The sequence below is a fragment of the Raphanus sativus genome, unplaced genomic scaffold (assembly GCF_000801105.2).
Source record: "Raphanus sativus cultivar WK10039 unplaced genomic scaffold, ASM80110v3 Scaffold0014, whole genome shotgun sequence".
Taxonomy (NCBI): domain Eukaryota; kingdom Viridiplantae; phylum Streptophyta; class Magnoliopsida; order Brassicales; family Brassicaceae; genus Raphanus; species Raphanus sativus.
In genome coordinates, this window is record NW_026615340.1 from 77,287 (window position 1) to 100,167 (window position 22,881).

The 22,881-nt window shown below is 36.0% G+C and overlaps 3 protein-coding genes across 5 annotated transcripts; all 3 read left to right on the forward strand.

The window, feature by feature from the left end:
* Positions 1–2,078: 2,078 nt before the first annotated feature.
* On the forward strand, positions 2,079–3,462 carry LOC108844469 (dormancy-associated protein homolog 3). Of its 3 annotated transcripts, none has more exons than XM_056995637.1 (3): positions 2,079–2,275; positions 2,406–2,566; positions 3,012–3,462. In XM_056995637.1, exons 1-3 carry the CDS (start codon positions 2,161–2,163, stop codon positions 3,138–3,140), a joined length of 405 nt encoding a protein of 134 aa, XP_056851617.1. In that variant the 5' UTR covers positions 2,079–2,160; the 3' UTR covers positions 3,141–3,462. The 3 variants fall into 3 exon arrangements, with proteins under 3 accessions (XP_056851617.1, XP_056851618.1, XP_018473234.1); XM_056995638.1 differs by having other exon boundaries at positions 2,080–2,275; positions 2,406–2,567; positions 3,015–3,462; XM_018617732.2 differs by having other exon boundaries at positions 2,081–2,275; positions 2,406–2,567; positions 3,024–3,462.
* Positions 3,463–13,508: 10,046 nt separating this feature from the next.
* On the forward strand, positions 13,509–14,663 carry LOC108844832 (putative F-box/kelch-repeat protein At4g35120). Its single transcript, XM_018618122.2, has one exon. It carries the CDS (start codon positions 13,509–13,511, stop codon positions 14,661–14,663), a length of 1,155 nt encoding a protein of 384 aa, XP_018473624.2.
* A 2,784-nt stretch (positions 14,664–17,447) lies between these two features.
* LOC108848062 (ETO1-like protein 1) lies at positions 17,448–21,330 on the forward strand. The gene is made up of 4 exons (XM_018621469.2): positions 17,448–18,304; positions 18,371–20,390; positions 20,573–20,882; positions 20,958–21,330. The coding sequence occupies exons 1-4, from the start codon at positions 18,186–18,188 to the stop codon at positions 21,176–21,178; spliced, it is 2,670 nt and encodes an 889-aa protein (XP_018476971.1). The 5' UTR covers positions 17,448–18,185; the 3' UTR covers positions 21,179–21,330.
* The last annotated feature ends 1,551 nt before the right edge of the window (positions 21,331–22,881 follow it).

Here is a 22,881-nt window from a genome sequence, read left to right on the forward strand (position 1 = left end):
TTACTATCATCTTAAAAAGGTTTGATTAAAGGAATCAGAGAAATGAAACTGAGGGGGTTTGTGTCTTGTAAAATGCAGGTCAGTGAAGGACTCCTGTCTGCCATGAAGAAGATGACGAAGAGCTGAGGGAGAAAGAGATGATGGAAGATGATGTCTCATCCTCGGACGAGAAGGATCAGGATCTTTGATGTTTTGTCTGAAGATTTTTTTTTTTTGAGTGAGTAGTACTTTTGCTTTCATTGCAATTGATATATCTGCGGAATGGCGGAATGGCATGTGAAACGATTCTACAAATATTTTACCAGTCAACCAAAAGTTGCGGAATGAAAAGAAAATGCAAAAATGCAAATCTGTTTTTTTGTTCACAAAATATAAAGAAAAAATTTTATTAAGTGGAAAAGTGAGTTTTAGTAGATTATAGTTGGAATTTTTTTATTAGTTGATGTATTAATTTAATTATGAATATAAACATTATGGGGATATTATATTTTATTCTATAATGAAAAAATTAAAATTTGTTAATAATTTATTTAATATTAATTACAAATTTTATTATTTAAAAATAAATATTAAAAAGAATTTATGTTTACATCTTAAATAAAAAGACATTAAAATATATTTTTATAATAAAATCTTAGAAAAGAATACTTGACAATATCTTTTTAGATATCTTATTTTGAAAATGCTATTAAGTTAGTTGTAAGAGAAAAAATAGGAAGTTAAATTAATTCTATTTTACGAATCTTGAAATATTAATAGATATTTGTCAGATTATAAAAACATTATATGATAATAACTAATGAAATTATTTTAGCTGGACTGTTATGACTTTTTTGATAGTCCAAAACATAGTCGATAAAAAGTTCTCGTGTTTTAATAGTATTGATGGTTGGAAAAATTTACAAATCAACATTTTCATATTATTAAATTATATGTTAATACTATCTTAAATTTTAAAATACATAGCAACAATTTTTTTTAAATGATAAATAGTTATATTGTAAATAAGTTATATTATAATTTGTATATTACTAAATGTTAATCTATTTCTCCCTCTGTTTTTTAAAGATTCATGTTCTAGGAAAAAATTTGTTTTAAAAAGATACATTTTTTACTTTTTCAATGTATTATTTAATGAAAATCTGTTAACTTCAAGAAAATTAATTGTGTTTATTAGATTTTTATTGGTTAAAGATTATGGAAAATTGTTATTCACAAAAATCAATGCATTTTTAATGTGATTTCTTAATATATGTGAAAAGTCTAGAATATGTATCTTTAAAAAACAGAGGGAGTATTAAATATATTGAAAAATAAGCTACATTTTTATGAGGAGAACTAAAATATTTTTAATAAATTTAATTGTTTTCATATTTTGTAATAATTAGTTTAATTATTGATATTTGTATTTATTGTAACAAATCGAATACCATATAAAATAGTTTAAACTAATTTAATATGTATTTCCATCATTTCGCAAATTTTAAATGTTTCGCAGTTTAATTAATTCTTTCTCCAACTTAACTATTTTTTCAGCAATTAGAGCATTTAGGTCGTGCTACAAACAAGCTTGTATCAGATTCGGAGTTTTGCACAAGGACACAGAGGGCTCAGTTGACACTAATCAAAATTTTGTGGTGCTCTCTGTAAACAAAAACAAACTGTTCCATAGTCTTATTGGGCCTATTAATGCGTCCAGAAAAGATAAGCCCATATATCGTCCGATTGTTGCTGGCGGCTAAGATTCTAGGAAAGGGTAGCAGTGTAAATAACCGGAAATCGGGGTGGTATTTTGATCTCGAACTAGATAAAGATAAGGGTAACACCGTAAATAAACTGAAAGCGAGAGATGCGGGCACGTGAGACGAAATTCTGACTCTCCAATCGACCTTATCCACCTTGCGAGAGCTCAGATCCAAGCGCCACGTCCGACTAAGATCAACGGACGAGATCTCCCCTATCGCCTTTAAAGTTGTTACTCTCTGCAACGTTTGTGAGAAGAAAGATCCGAGCGCCACGTCAGATTAAGATCAACGGACGAGATCATCCCTATCGTCTTTAAAACCATTACTCTCTGCAACGCTTGTGAGAAGAAAGAAACATAACTCGCGACCAAAAAAATTTGCAGATTCTTGAAAACTATTAGGGTTGATTTGATTCATGGGCTTACTAGATCATCTCTGGGATGATACCGTCGCTGGTCCTCGGCCAGATAACGGCCTTGGCAAGCTTCGGAGACACCATACCTTCAGTTTCCGGCCTAGCTCCGGCAATGGTACGCCGTGTTTTTGCTATCTTGAACCGGTGGTTGATCATTATTTATAACTGAAAATATAAAAATTAATAAATCTTTAACGTGAAAAAATAGTATCAATGGCCTGATCTTCGATCTGGTGTTCTTATAGATCAATCGGACGGTGGAAGCGTGAGATCGTACGGTGAAGTATCACCAGAGGAGGCCGTGAAGGTAACACGCAGCATCATGATAATAAAACCACCAGGATACCAAGGCGGTTCAGCTCCGGTTTCACCGGCCGGTTCAACTCCGCCGGTATCTCCTTTCTCTGGTGAGTTTTATTAGTTACCACTTTGTTTCTGTTAATCATTTGGTTAGGTGAAATAGTACAATCACTGATTACGTTTAAGGGTAGTTTCGTCCATACGGTAAAAAAAACTCTGATAGGAGGTAGCATGTTGACACTGTGGCTTATGTGATGCTGCATGCAGCATGCTCCTTGATAAGATGAGATGTGACACAGTGAACTCCACCTATGATATCGTTGATTATTCTTTGTTGAATTATTTTTTTTTGAAAATTAAATTTGTTGAATTAGGCGAACCATATCTTGTCAAATGTTGTGATATATACGTAACATACTATTTTCGTGGCTGTTCATGTCCCCTTAAAAGACTTGGTCATAGATTTGGACTTTAAGACATGTTATGGTTTGAAGTGAATGTATATATGAATTTTCGTACTAACGAACTTTGAACCTTTGGGAATGTTAACGGAGCAAACGCAGGAGGAAAGGAACCCTTTCGGTTTAGGAGAAGGTCGACGTCGGACGCGTTCGATAAGGGAGCAGGATCAGAGAATGGACCAAGGAACTCTCCTCCTACTTACGGCCTGTGATCTCTAATCTCTAACTCAAATGAGAGATAGAAGAAGAAAAAGAACAGAGTAGCTCCCCAACACGCTTTCGTTTAGACGACACATCAATCAAGTGGTCCTTCCTTGCATGCAGAGTTCGTGTTTCTTCCGTTTGTAGGCCTAAAGAGGTTCTCTTTTTGTGTGTGTTTGTGCGTGTATGAGTTTGTTCTCTGTGTGTGTGTGTGTTGTGAATACGTCTCTGTTTTTTTTTTCCTTTCTTTTTCTGTATGTCATCTCGCTTTCGCAGTGCTTCTACGTGTCTGTACATATTTGCTGGAGTGATAATAAAAATAAGTAGATGCTTAATGTCACTTCTTTTTATCCACTGATCCAGTACACCCTTCACTATGCTTTCCGTGGACATCAAAGTCTAGGAATTGGCAGTTCGGGTTCAGTTGAATTCGGTTTTGTTTGTTTGGTTCTAAAAGTTTAAACCAAAATCAATAAAAATTAGTTTGGTTTAGTTTGTGTTTGATTTAGTTTAATTTAATTTTTTTAACAAACTAATAAACACTTCTGATTTTCGGTTCTGTTTGGGTTAATAAAAACTTTATGCCAATAGTTGAGACATATATTTCGGTTTGGTTTGTTTTGTTTTTGTTTCATCCCTACGAGGCTATGAGAGTCTCAGGCAATATTCATTTTCTAAAAAAACAAAGCAAAAATAAACTTTGACAATGATTGCAAAAACACACTTTAAACTTTTCCTGAATTGACACATTATCCCCAATCTGAAATTTTAAAATCCTAACTTGGAAAAATAAAGTAATTGACAAATGGCCAAGTGTGTTTAGTTGAGGAAGATTGCAAGGCCTCTGATGTGGATAGTGTTATATCTATATATGAGATAACTTGATATGAACCATACAGATACTTTTTGACAAAATTGAGTTTAGTCTGGCTGACCATTGCACAGGTGAAGCATCCTTCTTTACAACATAAAGCACCTTCTTCCTTAACACCTTACCTATCTTTCTGTGAGGTGTAAAATAACTTAGTAAGATGTAATTGGATTAGACTCACCTGTCCTAGTAGCAGTAATCATTAAATAAATTCAGTTTCTTCCGATCGATCCATAGATAACTGAAGTTGCTGATAAGGTTAAGTATTGTTCCAACTTGGAAGTGGACTTTTACTTTTATGAACAAATGTTTCATTGTTTCTACTCCTTGGGAAAATTTTCAAACCAGAGATGGATACATATAAAGTCACAAAAAAGTAACACTAATCACTAAAACATTGAAACATGAATCTGTGCGAGAGAGGCAGAGGTGGTCTAGGTAAGCCTTCCATGTCGTCAGTTACCACATCTTCATCGACAAACCTAATTTCTTACACTTGAAGACGACAATGGAATAATGGATATTGTACTCATTTTGGTTGTGAACACTTGTATATCATAATATAATAAATTATTTGAAGTAAAAACATAAATAATTTTAAGTCTTTTTAAAATATTGCTAACTGTATAAAAATATTAACTAATTATTACGGTTTAGTTATTTTGTAATTTTTTTTTAAAAATCACCTAGTTAAAAATAATATAATTAATAACAAAAGTTGGAAGACTAATCATGATTATGTCTGATCTTTCGTGACTTGTGCAGCGTCATATGGGACAAGAGTTAGTGCCTAACCAAGATCATGTTGGTACTGAAGGACTGATGGAACTGATGATTGATTTGTTTTGCTTCTTCCTGCTGCTGCTTGTGTAGGTACTTATCTGATGCTCTTTTCTTCTAGACTTTTAGTTATTTGCACAATAGATTACTTTTTGTGTTTGCTACTTGCCTTTTAACGAGCTTCATATATAGTTTGTGCTTGCCTATCCAATGCAAAATGTGAGCTTCGTAGATTATGCGTAACTCTGCTTCGTATCATACCATATGATTGTATTCATGTGTGTTAAGATTATACATTCTTCTGACTGTTGTAAAGCTTTTTCTAGATTCTGACTTCAAGGTTTGTTAAGCTGTTTCTTTTCATTTGAGTTTACACGCTGCCTTCTAACATGTCCACTTCTGTAGCTTATCAGATGAAACAACACTTTTGATTCTTAAAACGTAGCAAATGATATACTGTACGGTGATTTAGTCATCTTCCAGCTTTGATCTTATCATGGTTGTAGACTTGTAAGTTTATTTTAGTGGTAGTTCGATAGGTTAATTTTCATAAAATAAATGTATATTTCTATATATAATATTTTAAAGATAGAAAATTTTCAACTCACATTTTACCTGAACTAAAACCTTAGCAAGAATATATATTTGTTGGGGTCATCAACACTAAACTTAAATATTTAGAGTGGGAGCTTATAGCTTGAGTTTTAATAACTTACACTAAAATTTTAAATTTTGTTGGGTTCAGTGGTCCCCAACTTAGTCTCACTAGTAAAAATACACCGCATAGCCACAAGCAAGCCACTAAAAAATCGTGGGTAAATAAGCCAAAAACCGTGGCTATCTGATTACTGGCCACGATTCTATGTTGAGAAACTACTGTGGCTATAGCTTCGTGACTAGGAACAATTGTGGCTTTGTGTGGCTTATTAGCCACGGTTTAACCACGATGTTTTCGTGGCTCTTTTAACCACGGTTTAGCCCCGTGTGGACCGTGGCTACGTCCTAGCCACGAAATTTCGCCTTCCGGAGTCACATGCTCCTTATATCACCGCATATTGGAAGTTGTCGCCTCGAGTTGGTAAAGACGTTTCAAACGATCTGCAATAGGCAAGTAAAACATTCTCTGCTTTGGCTTGTTTTTTCCTTTTCCATTGTTCGGATAGTAGCGATCTTCTTTGCAAAACTTACAAGAAACCAAATTCGCATCTTCCTTCCAAAATAGCATACAATTCTTCACGCAAACATCAATCTTATGTAGGGGTAACCTAAGCCCTCGTGTCAGTTTCTTTGTCTCGTAATATGTTGCTGGAGCATTATTTGGCTGCTGAAGCATTTTTTAAAAAACTTCAGAAATCTCATCTACACAAGCTTCCGCCAAATTATAATCCGTCTTCATTTTCATCATCCGTGAAGCGAGAGACAACTGAGTTATTCCGTCTGCACATCCTTCATAGAGAGGTTGACTGGCTGCTTCAAATGCTTGAAAAACACTATCACGATATGGCTATGTTACCTCCATCTCTTCAATAGGTTCCGGCGCAATGTCCGCTGGTACTTCGGGATTACTCTGGTAGTGAACTTCTTGAGCATCCCAAGTAGGATTTTCCCACATTTCCTCTTCGCCCGTTGAATGATTCGCTCCAGAACTCTCACCAATGGTGTAGAATTTCTCTCCATGACTCGTTCAAACGTAGTAATTTCCCTTAAAACCGTATAAGAATAGATGTGTTGAGACAACTTTTGCATCTCATTGCTTCACATTTTTGCATCGAGCACACTGACACAATAACATTTGCCGCTCTTCGTAATCCGCTTGATTACACGCAAATTGAAGAAATGCGTTAATGCCTTCAAGAAACACTTCTGAAACAGAATTACTCTCAGGATCAATCCTTTGATCCATCCATTCCCTTGAATCAAAGTAGAAATACATAGTTTTTTTGGAAAATTTGGTTAAAGAACTATAAATGTCTCACGGTTAATGTATATATTTTAGAAAATAGCCACATTACAGTCACTACAATTTCGTGGCTAGTAAAAATATCGCTGACACACTAATTTTTCTGTGTTTCGAACTGTAAAAGCTACTACTAACCACGCTTTAGCCACGATGAAAGCGTGGGTTCGTACATTTATTCGCTTTTTAACGTCGGCAGAAAAAAACAAAAAAAAACTAGCCACGATAAACGTCGTGGTACGTTCGTGGCTACTTCTCAGCCACGCATGATTTTGTTGCTATACTCTGGCTATTGCACCCACGAATTATTTTCGTGACCAGTTCGTGGCTATGTTTCGTATTTTCTGTGGCTATGTTTCTTTCGTGGCTGTAACGTGGCGTGGTCGTGGCTTTTTTTTTACAGCCACGGGTTTGTAGTGGGACTGTCGTGGCTATGCGGTAGATTTTTATTAGTGTCTATGTGGCTCCGCCACCTTGACTACATGTTCTTAGAATCTATGTACATGTTACTTATATTTAAAATTTTGATATCATATACATGTCCCTTAGACTTACTCCTGATTTGTTTATCATGTGGAGTAGATTTGATGAATCTAAAGAGAGTAGATGTTAGGAATTTATCGATCTTTTTCTGATTGCTTAACTAAATAACGACACAAGATTTTTAACCCAGTTCCCTTGCGGTACCTCTGGGGTGGGAACTGTCTCCCACAACTTCCACTATCAATCAAAGGGTTTACACAAACGCTCTAAGCGCTCAATTGAAAATACACAACAAAGAATATGAGAGATCAAAGAAACTCTATCCCGGAGCGACATGACTCGAACAATGTCTCCTAAGTTTCTTCTACCCGACCTCTCTCCCGACTCCCTCTTTGTTCTACTTCTGTTTCGGATAATATTAAAGCCTTGACTACTTCTCTATTTATAACTCCAGCCACCGACCTTGGCTTTTCTTTTCCTAATTGCGTTAACAATTTAGTTAACCGACACGAGAAGAATATTAGAAACTATCTAACGTTTTCCTTTTCTTTGTGCAGGTCTTCAAACGTTGCTGGACTTTGTGTGGGCCAGGAATTTGGGCTTTTACTTCACAATCTCCACCTAAAAGCCCATATTCTTCTAAACACCAAATGTCCCAATTTTACTTTACTCTTCTTCTTCCCCGTTAAGCTTTAGCCGATGAATCAATCTGCACCTTCTTCTTCGATCTTGAGACACGAACTGGTAATGACTTCGCCGAGTTCCTTCTCCAGTTAAATTCAATGCCCAGAGAGTTGCCATAAGTATCTTATACTTCTCATCCTCATCCTCACAGAAATAAAATCTCTTGCGAATCCCTTTGATGTTTCCCGACGAACCAACTCCTTTCCAATATCAGCAAAACCGACAAACTGCATTTGTGTCATAACTCCGGTGTTCGCTCCGCCATCTACCTCTGAGGAAAACATCTCCATCTTTGGCTGAGAAAGCTTGAGCTCGGTGCTTCTCAATGTAATCCTGCAACTTCCATGGCTATGAACTCTGTTTTGCGTCTCTTCTCCTGATGGCGAATTTTCCATTGATGTCAACCTCCATAGCAAGTGACTCCACCTTGGGTTTATGAGCATGAGAGAGTTCGCGACTCTCCCTCACGCATGCCTTCCCTATGGTGAAAAATATAACTTGATCCGGTTCTTCTCAAAACCAGCCATCCCTAACATCCTTTGGTTCTTTCCCTTGATAATGAAGTTTTGATGCAATCCTTGCATCTTCTGGCATAATCCTCTGATGCCGACCCTTTGTAATCTCAGATATTTTCAAGCTCCTTTCATCTCTTTGTGTGAAGAATTCTGCTTGCCCTTAGTCTCTTCTTTGCTTGCTTCGAGAATGAACCGTAATTATTTCTGGCCAGAATCCACGGCTCTTACGGTGAATCATCTATCACCACCACGTTCTGAAGCAAACGCAGACAACCTTAAACCTGAGATACCCGAATAATCCATGTCTGTGCCTCTGGTGAAGCTTGTTTTCTCTTTACAGCTTCTCCGACGAACCACTGCGTCTCCTCAGCTGTTCTGATAACTCTAGGTAACCTCTTTTACATGTATTATATTCTCAACGTCTTATCCCTTCGACTCTCAGAATCCTGAAATCATAATGTGTATGATTTCTACTTTTCAGCTTTCTTGGACGAACAACAGACCTGTGTCCATCTACTGCAGTTTCATCTTCTCGCAGCTCCTCTAGCTACTCGCTCCTGTGCTGCTCATGATGATCCATGTTCTGTATCTTCAGACTCAAAGTAATCTCTTCTCCAAAACTTTTAGACTGCTCTCTTGCCTTGTCTCTTTGAAAGTTTTAGACTCTGAAACGCTTGCTTTAGTTTCTTTTGATTTTTTTTTTTCTGCAGCTGCTCCACCTGAAGCAATTTCTTGTGCTTTTCTTCCAGCTGCTCCACCTGAAGCCCATATCGCTTCTCCACAACTTTGTACCTTTCGTAGGTAACCTTTCTCAAAACCTTATTTTGTTTGTTTTTTCTTTAACAAACTATCAATCACTTCGACCCCTTGCAACTTGATTCCCTTTGATATAAGATTCTTATCATGTGCACTTGATCTTAGAATCAATTTCTTCCTTGAATCAATTGCATTAAACCTGAACCGTACATGCTTTAAACCTGAAAGCAATCCCTGATTCAAAACCATTGGGCCTTCTGTTTAAACCCAACAGCTTCGGACTCCTCTTTGTACCGCCGTTAATACTAACAGAACACGCCATCAAGCTATGAAACCTGCTAGATAGACTTTCGACACAAACCATGATCCAAGCTTCTTGTTTAAACAGCCGTACTAACAGTCCTTAGCCTCACCGCTAGTTTTTTTTTTCTTTCTTTAGCTTTACTTGAGCTTCCCTGTGTTCGTATCCTTCTTACGGCAACACTGATTTCTAGATGTCAGTTACCATCATCAAGCACCCGCTCTCTCGTGAAAGCTTTCTCTTTAATCTTGTTGCAACATCATCATGCTTGAACCTGTAGACATCTTTACATCTTCTTGGACCTATGTCTTCTTCACATGCCTACTCCCTTTGAATCATACTCAAGCAGTTACTGTTCTCTTCTCAAACTCACGCCTAATGAGCTGATAAACCTTCTACTCAGATTATGTCTTTGCACTTTAAGACAACCGAGACACCCCCTAACTTTGTAGCTCCACCTGGAATCACAATTCTATCTTGAACATGTATTACAGCCTTGTAATATTAATAACTCCACTTGGAACTTGGATCCTTCAAAGTTACTTATGTCTTTTCTGAATTTTTTTTTTTCTCACTGCTTCTCTTGATTCATAACCTTGTGTAACCATGGCATTATATTTAACATTTGTGTCAGGCTTTAAACACATGTTATCACCTTCTTGTAGCTACATATACCATCTTTTAATGCCAGTAGACGTCCAAGAACCTTTCACTTCTCTAGAATCTGCTTCACATACGAACAGCCCATCAGTCTTGTGACAACCGTACTGTGACGTAACAGAACTCCTTTTCTCTTGTCTTGAATTCTCCTCCTCCAGCAAACATAACATGTGCCCATCTTGTGCCGCTATTTAAACTCAAATAGGACACGCCGTCTAACTCCCGTGTTAGAAAGACTATCGACACAAGACCCATGTCACATATTTGCGAGTTAACTTTGAGAACGAAAGCACTCTCCTACACCTTAACTTCCTTTAGCCCTTCATCATGGCTCTTTCGTCGACTTCTTCCGAACGATCACGAAACACTACCGTATCTTTCTTGAAGCTCTAACATCATCTCCACCTTGATTTAAACTTTTTCGGTAGATCCGTGAACACACTTCGTACCGCCATGAGTAATGGAACCCGCCGCCTAACTTCCAACCTTGTTAGGAAGACTTTCGATACCGACCTTGTTCAACTCCTTTGAGATGAATGTTACTGCTTCGCCTTGTGCTTTTACCCTTTGATCTTTCAACCTTGAATCTTGGAGACGATGGATCGCAGATTTCTTGAAGAATAGATAGGTCCCGTTGTCTTTTCTTCTTTGCGATTCTGTTCAAACTCCTTGATTTCTTTAATACCCGCAATCAAAACCTGGATTGCTCTGATACCACTTGTTAGGAATTTATCGATCTTTTTCTGATTGCTTAACTAAATAACGACACAAGATTTTTAACCCAGTTCCCTTGCGGTACCTCTGGGGTGGGAACCGTCTCCCACAACTTCCACTATCAATCAAAGGGTTTACACAAACGCTCTAAGCGCTCAATTGAAAAGACACAACAAAGAATATGAGAGATCAAAGAAACTCTATCCCGAAGCGACATGACTCGAACAATGTCTCTTAAATTTCTTCTATCCGACCTCTCTCCCGACTCCCTCTTTGTTCTACTTCTGTTTCGGATAATATTAAAGCCTTGACTACTTCTCTATTTATAACTCCAGCCACCGACCTTGGCTTTCCTTTTCCTAATTGCGTTAACAATTTAGTTAACCGACACGAGAAGAATATTAGAAACTATCTAACGTTTTCCTTTTCTTTGTGCAGGTCTTCAAACGTTGCTGGACTTTGTGTGGGCCAGGAATTTGGGCTTTTACTTCACAGTAGATTCAATGTATACACAAACGATTGATTTTTGATTATGTGGAGTAAAATTGGATGATGCTAATGGGATTCATAGATTTAGCTAAGACATAACTGTATGAGTCGATCCTAAAGAGTGGCATTTTCTTAAACGATTTGTCTACGTGTTAGTGATCCGCTAGGAACCACATTAATTGCAGAATCAGATAAAAGCATATTTTGTCTTTCTTGAAATGACGTAACCACTGATTTCATTTGATTTATTAGTACAACTATAAAGCTTCGAAATTATAGTGCTGGTTTTATTTAAGGGAGCATGAACTGATCTCTACATAAAATCATAAGTTATTACCAACCACCAACAACCAATTTTCCAGTCAATATCCTTTTATGTTATTTTCTATCGACGAGTTGTGATGGATAAAATGTTTTTATTTTAACCATTTTTTTTTGCTAAATTGTAAATGTCATTAAGGTTAATGATAGTCTGATTACAAAGTGTTTTGCAATCTCATCTGCTCGAAAGCTGATCTGATGCAATAGGTCGCAAAAAGTTAAAAAAAACCTATTACATCAATCTAAGAACTAATTAAGGTTGTTTATGAGAACAAACCTTAGAACTACAAACAAGCACAAGCATCAACTATTAATTTCCTAACAAGCACTTCCAAGAATCTAGACAGAGTCAAGAGGTAAACGAGGAGTAGGCTTAGCAGAGATGGTTTGCTGAAGACAAACCCGAAGGTCTCTCAAGCTGCGACGACAGAGGGCCTGGCAATCTGCTCCGGTGCTAGCTGAGGGGGACTTCATTGAAACCTTAACCAAAAGCCTTTCGGGTATTTCTCTACCGAATGAGACAGGGGAATCGACGCTTCAGTGAAACACAAGAGGTAAACCATAGTCAAGCGCATGTGGTACAATGCTCTCCGAAACCGGCTACACGACACAGAGAACTCAGAAGATAGCGAAGACTTCGAAGCTATCATAAGGGAACCACCCGGAGCTTGCAATTAGGAATGAAGTGCAGGAGATGTCTGAGGACCTCTCTAAACATGTGAAAACCACCAAGACAAAGCCCAAGCTGCAAGACTATAAAGGGACACACTGGATTTGTCCTCGAAAATCCTAAGCATTAAACCTTCAAAATACAGAGGAGAGAGCACAAGCCAAACAGGGGAAGAGACATGGTAGCTGATACTAGATGCTAGAGAAAGAGGCTCTCAACGGTGAACCACCATTCCGTCGCTCTCAGAAGTAAGATTCTCTGAGGAGAGGTTCTATAAACCTTGAGACTTCGCACTTCACGGGACTGTCAGGAGGCAAGACGAAGGAGGAAGAAAGGAGGCCGCGACACTCCCGAACAAACGCCTAGTCTTGGGCTCAGATCTGACCCAGATCTGACGCTAACAGCCGGTGGAGGCAAGAGACAAGTACACCGGATTTATCGACCTATCACAGCCTCGTCTGCGCTCCAGAGAAGAGAGGCACACACTTCCGCCTCCGTTTAGGACTGTCGCGGCAGAGATCCAGAGACGCGAAGACAAAGAAGCAGCAATGGGGGTCAAGACGTACGGTGGTTGTGGTTAGATCGAGACATGGACTGGTGGGGGGAGGAAACCGACAACTATTGGTGTTGTTCGGCCTCCTCAAGCAAGTAGATCAAATTTTAAAACTAGGGTTTGACGGCTGATTTGGGGAGAGACCAGAGAAAGAAAACGTTTATCTCTCCTCTCTCTATCTTTTCAACCATATTTTATTTACTTTCTTCATTATATTCAAATAAATATTTACCCCGGTGGTTCTATTGAATCTTTTTTTAAAGGGTGGATTTACTATTTCATTTCAATGAGAGGACTTGTTTTTAAATAAAAGGGTAAATGCCTCTCTCTCAAGTCTCAACAACAAAAAGTCAAATCTTTATATTTTACATGTTTTTTAGTTCATATTACAGATTCAAACCAATCTTCAAACCGGGGTTCAAGTGAGTGTTCTTTTTTGGTATGCCAGTTTGGTATATTACTTTTAATACGGGGACTTGCTTATAAATAAAGAAGGTTAAAGCCCTTTATTTTTCAACAAGGAAAAGGGTCAATCTTCTTTTATTTATAGGGTTGTTTTAACGACTTATTAAAGTTAAAACCTAGTGGAAGACGAAACTTACAACAGTGAAACAGAAAACTCTTGAGGACACATGACGAATAATCCCATAGCTCCACCTCGTAAGAAAAATAAGAAGACGAAGTCTCCATCGCTTTCATCAATTCCAGATGACGTCATTGTGAACGTCTTAGCTCGGATCTCGAAATCTCACTACCGTTCCCTCTGTTTAGTCTCCAAGAACTTCAACTCTCTTCTCTCTTCTCCAAATATCTACTTTGCTCGATCCCTAATCGGTAACATAGAAGCTCGCCTCTACGTGGGCCTATGGCTACCCAATCCCTCCAGCTATCATAGCTGGTTCACTCTCCACTTCCGTCAGGGTCAGTTAAGTTTCAAACCCGTTCAATTCAGTTTACGACCTGTAAGACTCTCTTCCTCGTATTCGCCCGACCGGTTAAACTCAACCACTGTAGCCGTCCATTCCGAAATCTACCAGATAGGAGGAAGCAACGAGGACAAGCGGACCAGAGCCGTTAGAGTTCTTGATTGTCGGAGTCACACGTGGCGTCGTGCTCCCGACATGAAGGTGGCAAGGAAACACGCAAGGTCTTATTTCTTAGATGAGAAGATATATGTAATCGGAGGATGCACAGAGACAAAAGAATATTTGACGAGTTGGGGTGAGGTTTTCGACCTGAAGACTCAGACTTGGAAGCCATTGCCTAAGCCTCCTAGTGATGATGACGTCCAGTTGTACAAAAGTGTGGTTTGTGGAGGAAGGCTATACGCTTTCACCATGAACAACAACAACAAGAACTACGCATATGATCCGAATGAAGAAAAATGGGTACAAGAGGCGGGGTTTGTGGGTCTAGGACGTATAAATGGACCTTGGTGCGTTATAGGAAGTGCAATATTTGCTGAACGTGACCGTACGTTCATGTGGTGTGACCCAAGGAATGGAAAGTGGTCAGTGGTGTATGGTTTATATCATATATACTTGGAACGTGCTAATAATTACATAACGATTCAGTTAGTTAACCATGATGGGAAACTGGTAATTATATGGCATCAGTGGAATTGGCGTTACAAGGAATACACGAGTATTTGGTGTGCGGTGATTAGCTTGGAGGAGCGTTTGAGTCCGTCAAGTGATCTGTGGGGGAAGGTTGAACGGTGCAATGTTGTTTTGGGTTCAGTCCACACATCAGTTAAGCTCTCAAGATGCCTATCGGTTTCGGTTTGAAACTCATACTCCCTCTATTTTTAAAAGATAGACTTTGTTTTCACATATATTAAAAAAATGCATTAAATCACTATAATAAATTTATTGTTTTCTGTAATTTTCAATTTTCAATAACTTTTGGCCAATAATAATCTAATAAAACCAATTAATTTTTTAAAAATTTACAATTTTTTCATAAAAAACATAAAACAACCATTTTTTAAAAACAATTTTTTTCCATAACAACCATCTTTTAGGAACGAAGGGAGTATTTGATTTCACCAACCTACTATATTTCTTATAAGATGATATTATTCACTTTAGTCTGAATCTTATTATATGAATAAATATTGTTGCAATTGGTGTTGAATTGTTTGCATGTTATCTTCTTTTAACATATGAACTGCAAAAACATATATATTTTTTTCTTTTTATATTTTCCGACAACAGAAGAGGAAAAGAAAGTTATTGATCGGCTTTTTTTTTCACAATTTAACAGTTGTATTTATAAGTGGTTGTGCATATTATAAGTCTGTATATAGACTGTACACATGACATATGTCTTTTGTATAAATAATATGATAATGATTTAACCAAAGCCATAGTACACTACTAAATGAAGAAATAGTTTAAAGTTTTTATTTTGGGTCGAAAAGTATGTTTTGACTGTTTGTTTTACCAAGAATCCAAACATTATAAATAGTTCTGCGCAAATATAAAAAGTTTAAAAATCTCTTTTACAAAGAAAAAAAATATAGTATAACCTATTTAAATTAATAATCTATAAATTAATATACACTAAAAATCTCTATGAAATAATAAAATTTTCTAATCCCAAATTGAGTTTTTAGTTCAATTAGTATATCGATAAATTAATAATCTCTATAACTTAATAAAAAATTATAAATTTTGGTGTAGTCCCAACATTATTAATTTATAGAAGTTTCACTGTAAATAGTTTAAAGATTTTTTTGGAGATCTTCTTTATTATATAAGAGAAAATAATGTATCTACAAAAAAATTTAATGTATCTCTAAAAATGGTGTTTATACCCACGTTTAGTACTCTTTTCGTTTCGAAAAATATATTTTAAAGTTTTACATATAGTAATAAAACATAGTAAATTTTAATTATATATATATTATCTTTGTAATTTTAATTATAAATGTATTTTTTCTTTGATTAACTATTTCTCGTAATTTTAACCAATGAAAATTTAACTAATACAGCTAATTTTTTAAAAGTTTATAATTTATCATTTCTTATTTAATAAAATTGTACTAGGTGTTTTGCCCGCATTTGCGGGCATAATCTTCTTATCAATGCTTATTATTTTATGTCTTATTACTCTAAAAACAGCATAATAAGTTATTATTTATGTTTTCAAATGGTTAAATCAAACATCAAAGTATTTGTATATGTTAAATAATTTTGTTTTTCAAAATATATACTTATTATTGTGTTTAATTTTTAAAACGTTCATATCTTAGAAATAGTTTAGAAAATATCTTTATATAAATATTTTTTCTTGACTAATATTTAATTATATTTATTTTGTATCTTATTTTATTTAACTTTTTATAATAAAAATATTGTTTTCAGATAGAAACACAATATATATAAGAATTATCTTATTTTAAAAATTTTCATTATTTTATTATATTATTTTAGAATTAATTATTTAATATTTAATATAACATAGAAATTTTATATGATTACAGTAAAATTTGTTTTTAATTATATATAAAATTCATTAAGGGTATTGTTTAAATTAACAAATTTACGAATCAGTTAGAAACTAATAATAAGTCAATAAGATAGCTAAATTCTAAAACCTAATAAAAATAAGAAAAATAAGAAAAACTAACTAAATTTTAATATAACATATAAATTTAATATTATTAAAATAAATTTCGTTTTAATATATATAAGATTCAGTCAGGTATTTTTAAATTAATAAATTAGTGACTTAGATAAAAAAAAATTAATGATTTAGTTAAAATCTAATAAAACATCACAAATAATCAAAATTGTCTAAAAATGTAGAACATGACAAAACTAATAATAAATTAGTAACCTAGTTAACAGTCTAAAACCTAATAAAAATATGATAATTAATAAAAAAACAAATAAGAAAAATTAACTAAATTGTAAAATAACATATAAATTTAATATTATTAAAATAAATTTCGTTTTAATATATATAAGATTCAGTAAGGGTATTTTTTAAATTGATAAATTAGTGACTTAGCTAAAAAAAAATCAATGATTTAGTTAAAACTTAATAAAAACATGACAAATAAACAAAATCACCTAAAAATGACAAATCAGCAAAATCACTTCTTAAATAATAGTATAGATTGAAAATGTAAAAGGAAATTTTTTTAGTAACACATTCAAAAAACATGAATTGTTTTTGTAACAAAGGGAGTATGTATATCTCTATATGGAATGGCCTTTTTTAATTCCAGATATATCCACGTATTACTAACGGAGGATGTCGATGGTTTCATTTTCATCCCAACTTGATGGTGAACCATTTGATTAATATTGCCACAAAGGATTGGTATTTGCCGACACTATAAGAATTTTAAATTTGGATAGTCCTGTTTGAGAATTTGCGATTAGTCAAACATTTAAATCACAAGTATTTTTTATTACGGCATTATACTAAATCTAGAAAGTATACAATAAAATCTGGATATTGATCAACAAGAAATAGAAGATTAAGGTCTAAGTTATTATTAAGACGATAAAAGCTAAAAGCTTTGGATAATTAAAGGACTACCAAAACTAATTGTTATTGTTTTGTGTGGAGATCTCTCTTGAAAAAAAGAAAGAGAGGTGATAGTGATGGTTACTGTTCAGTGTTGAGATCTTCACCAAAAGAGAAAAAGAACATGAGGAAAAAAAAACTTTCCCTTGTACCAATGACACAAAACAGCTCTGAGTACTGAAAAAGTGTGAATTTGGAAATATATTTCCCACTCTTCTCTCAGCCTCCATCTAACACTTCCATCTCCTCAGCTCAAACTTGTAATACTTCTCTCTCTCTAGGGCTTGTCCTTCCTCAATTCGAAATTGCAGAAACTCGCGCAACTCAGGGGGGCTTCTCTTACTCACTCTCTTCTCGTCTCACTGGCTAAAGACTCTCACTTTATGATGTCGTAGCTATCCTAGATTTGTGGGTTTCTTTTTGATTTTTCTGGGTTTGCTTCAGTTCTCCTGGAGCCACTAGATTATGCTCTGCAAGATTAGGGTTTTTCTCGAGAAAGCTGTAATCTTTGTGCTCTGTACTGATTGTTCCTTAAAGGGTATCTGTTCTATGGCGATTTTGAGTGATGTTTGTGGTTTCCCCGTATATGTTATTTAGGTTTTGTTCAGAAATGATTTAGCTTTAGGTGTTGGGAAGAAGATCTTGTAATACTACAAAGTTCAGACTTTTTTTTTTTGTATAGACAAGACAAAAAAAGAAGAAAGTAGTGTATTGGTTATCCTCTGGCTATACTGGAGATCTGGGATTTGTTTCATCTCTTATGTCAGATGAGGACCTTTTACCCATCTGATTCTTTTAGTAAAGAATCACATCTCAATTCCTTGAATCCACAGTCATGGCTTCAAGTTGAGAGAGGGAAACTCTCTTCCTCTGCCTCTTCATCTGCGTAAGTTTCTCTCTTACCTACTGGTTATCTTTAAGCTATGGAGTTAACCTTTGTTTTCTTTTGTAGTCCACTGTGCAGAGAATCATTCATCAAAGTTCCTGAGCCGCAGATACTGCCTCACTATAAACCTCTTGACTATGTAGAAGTTCTTGCTCAGATTCATGAAGAACTCGAGTCCTGCTCTTTACATGAGAGGTCGAGTCTGTATCTGTTGCAGTATCAAGTCTTTAGAGGTCTTGGAGAGACCAAACTTGGACAGAGAAGCCTTCGATCAGCTTGGCAAGAAGCTACAACTGTACATGAGAAAGTTGTGTTTGGGTCTTGGTTAAAGTACGAGAAACAAGGAGAGGAAGTCATCGCCGAGTTGCTTTCTTCTTGCGGTAAGTATTCTGAAGAGTTTGTGCCTTTGGACATTGCATCTTGTTCCCCGGTTACTTCAGCTTCTTCCCCTGAGGCAGCATCTGCGAAGGCCAAGCGCTCTATTTCGAGAAACGTTGTGTTTAAGATAGGAGAAGAGAGAGTAGCTTGTGATAGAAAGAGATTCGCGAGCCTTTCGGCTCCTTTCCACGCCATGCTTTACGGAAGCTTCACGGAGTCGCTTCTTGATGAGATAGACATGTCAGAGAACCATGTATCCCCCTCAGCTATGCGTGTTGTAAGAGACTTCAGCGTTGCTGATGTTCTAATCGGAGTTACAAAGAATCTTTTACTGGAAGTTTTGGTTTTTGCGAACAAGTTTTGCTGCGAGAGACTCAAAGACGCCTGCGACAGAGAGTTGGCTTGTCTTGTCTCCTCCATGGAATGTGCCATCGAGCTAATGGACTTTGCACTGGAAGAGAGCTCCCCGATCCTAGCTGCGTCGTGTCTGCAAGTTTTCCTCTACGAGTTGCCTGATAGTTTGACAGATGAGCGTGTTGAGGAGGCTTTGACACGTGTTAACAGATCTCAAGTCTCAACCATGGCAGGGAAAGCTTCGTTCTCCTTATACTCTTGTCTAACCGAAGTCTCCATGCGTTTAGATCCTCGTTCCGACAGAACACTGAGCTTCTTGGAGAAAGTAGTTGACTTTGCGGAGAGTGATCGGCAGAGAGTGTTAGGGTTTCATCGGTTAGGTTGCACAAGGCTGTTGAGGAAAGAGTACCGTGAAGCAGAAGAAGCATTCGAAACCGCGTTTAATCTAGGCCACGTGTATTCAGCTACTGGCTTGGCAAGGATAGGTTACATCCAAGGCCATAAGCTTTGGGGCTACGAGAAGCTAACCTCTGTTATCTCCTCTGTTTCACCTCCTCTCGGATGGATGTATCAAGAAAGGTCTTTATACTGTGAAGGCGATAAGAAGCTCGAGGATCTCGAAAAAGCAACTGAACTTGACCCGACTTTGACTTATCCTTACATGTATAGAGCTGTGAAGCTAATGTCTGAACAAAACGCTGAGGCTGCTCTGGAGGAAATCAACAGGATCTTGGGGTTTAAACTCGCGTTGGAGTGCTTGGAGATCAGGTTCTGTCTTTACCTCGGTATGGATGACTATGAAGCAGCTCTTCGTGATATACAGGCTGCTCTTACTTTGTGTCCGGACTACAGAATGTTTGATGGGAAAGTAGCGGCGAGGCAGCTTCGGACGCTGGTCTATGAACATGTAGAGAGCTGGACGACTGCGGATTGTTGGATGCAGCTTTATGAGAAATGGTCTAACGTTGATGACATTGGTTCTCTTTCGGTGATCTATCAGATGCTAGAAGCTGATGCTTGTAAAGGTGTACTCTACTTCAGGCAATCGTTGCTTCTCCTTAGGTTGAAATGTCCCGAAGCAGCGATGCGGAGCTTGCAGTTAGCTAGAGAGCACGCCTCGAGTGACCACGAGCGTCTGGTGTATGAAGGATGGATCTTGTACGACACTGGTCACTGTGAAGAAGGGCTTCAAAAGGCTAAGGAGTCCATTAGAATCAAGAGATCATTCGAAGCTTACTTCCTCCAAGCTTATGCCTTGGCAGAGTCTAGCCTGGACCCGTCTAGCTCTTCAACCGTTGTTTCTCTTCTTGAAGACGCTCTTAAATGCCCCTCTGATAGGTTGCGGAAAGGCCAGGTACGCCTCGTTCACCACCACATAGTCAGGAGATTTTAGAGGCTATAAATAATTTAATAAGAATTTATGTAATTAAATTTTTTTGGAGGTTATAGGTCAATGTTTCACTAACCTATGTTCATGATCGGCTCTGCACTTAGTACGGATTGAGAGTTGCTTTATATTGTTTGTATTGTTTATAGGCTCTAAACAATCTTGGGAGCGTCTATGTGGACTGTGAGAAGCTAGACTTAGCTGCAGATTGTTATATAAACGCTTTGAAAGTGAGGCACACACGTGCGCACCAGGGTCTAGCTCGTGTCCATTTCCTTAGAAACGATAAAGCTGCTGCTTATGAAGAAATGACTAGACTAATAGAAAAGGCTCAGAACAATGCATCTGCTTACGAGAAAAGATCAGAGTACTGCGACCGTGAGCTGGCCAAGTCTGATCTTGAAATGGTCACACGGTTAGACCCTCTCAGGGTTTATCCTTACCGTTACCGAGCCGCAGGTTCTTCTCTAACTAAACTCGTAACGCTCTTGTTTGTTTTTGGTCATCTTGCTGATAGTGTTTGGTGTTTGATAGTGTTGATGGATAGTCGGAAGGAGGCGGAGGCTATTGAGGAGTTATCACGAGCTATTGCCTTCAAAGCGGATCTCCATCTACTTCACTTAAGGGCGGCTTTCCACGAGCACAATGGTGATGTTAGTAGTGCGTTGCGGGACTGTCGTGCGGCTCTCTCGGTTGATCCTAACCATCAAGAGATGCTGGAGCTTCATAGCCGTGTTAATAGCCATGAACCTTGAGTGTCAAGAAAGGTTGGAGATGATGGTAAAGTGTGAACAAATTTGTATTCATAGTTGTAAACTTGTATTCTCTCGTTTTACTCTTTTTTATTCTTTGTTGTTTTTGTTAAATCGATATTATATTTTCAACCTATCAGCGTAAACTTCAAATTTCTATGGCCTAAAAATGTGAGAAGAAAAGTACAGACAAAGTGATAGACATTAAACACATCGGATTTAGTTTTTCTAAAATCCTAAACCCCAACCTTAACCTTCATCCCTAAATACTAAATCTTAGATACTGAAACCATATATAATATTATTTTATATTTACATACTATTAAATTTTAGTTCTTTATATATGTAACTAATCATATAATTATAGATAAAATATGTATTCACTATTTTATTTTTACCAATGTTTATAAAACAGACTTGACCAGTAATTGAACAGGAAAAACTTTTAAATAAAAAGAAAATGTAATTTCAGTTAGGTTCAACCTAGTTTGATTGTGTTTAAACATAGAATAACATTTTGAACTATATATACCTTTTGTTATTTGCTTTCTGTAAATTTTATATAAATTTTGAATTTAATTATTAAAGTTTTCAATAAAAATAATCATAAAACCAAATTAACTACCTAAAAATAAAAAACAAATAGAAAAAAATATTTTTAAATTATAGATTTTTAGTTATGAATTGTAAGATTAAAAAAAATATTATAAGAAGTCAAAAAATTATTTATAGTAGTGTTTTTTTAGAAATTTATTATAACATTTTGACAATTAAAAAGAAAACATTTAACAATTTTAATTTATAGTTGTGTATTATAAAAAAATCTACCCATATCATATATATTTTTGATTTATGATCTGGTTTTAAAATATTACTATTTAGTGAATGTCATTTTTGTAAATTTTTGTGTGTGCTATTTCTGGACAAAAGTTTTAATAATATTTGAAGATTTCTATCAAAAATTTATACAAAGCAAAAATTTTAAATTGTAATTTTGAGCGCATGCTTAGAAAATTCGTTCAAATAAATACTAATATTTTTGTTTTGTTTAGTCTCTATAAATGATAACAAATCATATCATTTGGGGATTCCGACTCCATACCTTGAAATTTTTAGTAAGATAATGAATCTTTGATCACACATTGTAGTTTATTATGATTATGAACAATCTTTTTTCAACTGATTATTTTAGAACACTAGAAGTTCATTCAAGATATATCTTTGAAAAACAATTAGTTACATTTATAATATTTTAATAAAGGGAAATTAGGGCCTATAACCATGAAAAAACCATAATTAGAAGACTAGCTATTTACCCTAACAGATCAGTAGATGCCGTTACATATATATATATATATACATATAAATACTGTAATATCTCTTTCTTTAACCGGCGTAACCTGCTAACAAAAATAAATAAATAAAAAATTTAACCACAGAAAATAGATCGTGGTTTATCCTTCTTCACATCTTCCCATTGTTTCTTCTATATATAACTTTATCAAAAAGGAAAGATCTTCGGCACCAATATGCTCCATCATCGCCTCCATCCGATTTTGAAAGATTTGCCATCTCCATTCCAATCGTGTACTTTTCTCCGCTTCAGCCATCCTCCGACATCGTATGGCGTATTTCTCTCCAACTTTACCAAGTCGATTCTTCTCATATCTTCAGAAGTACTGTAAGTTCGTAGATTTCTTCTTCGA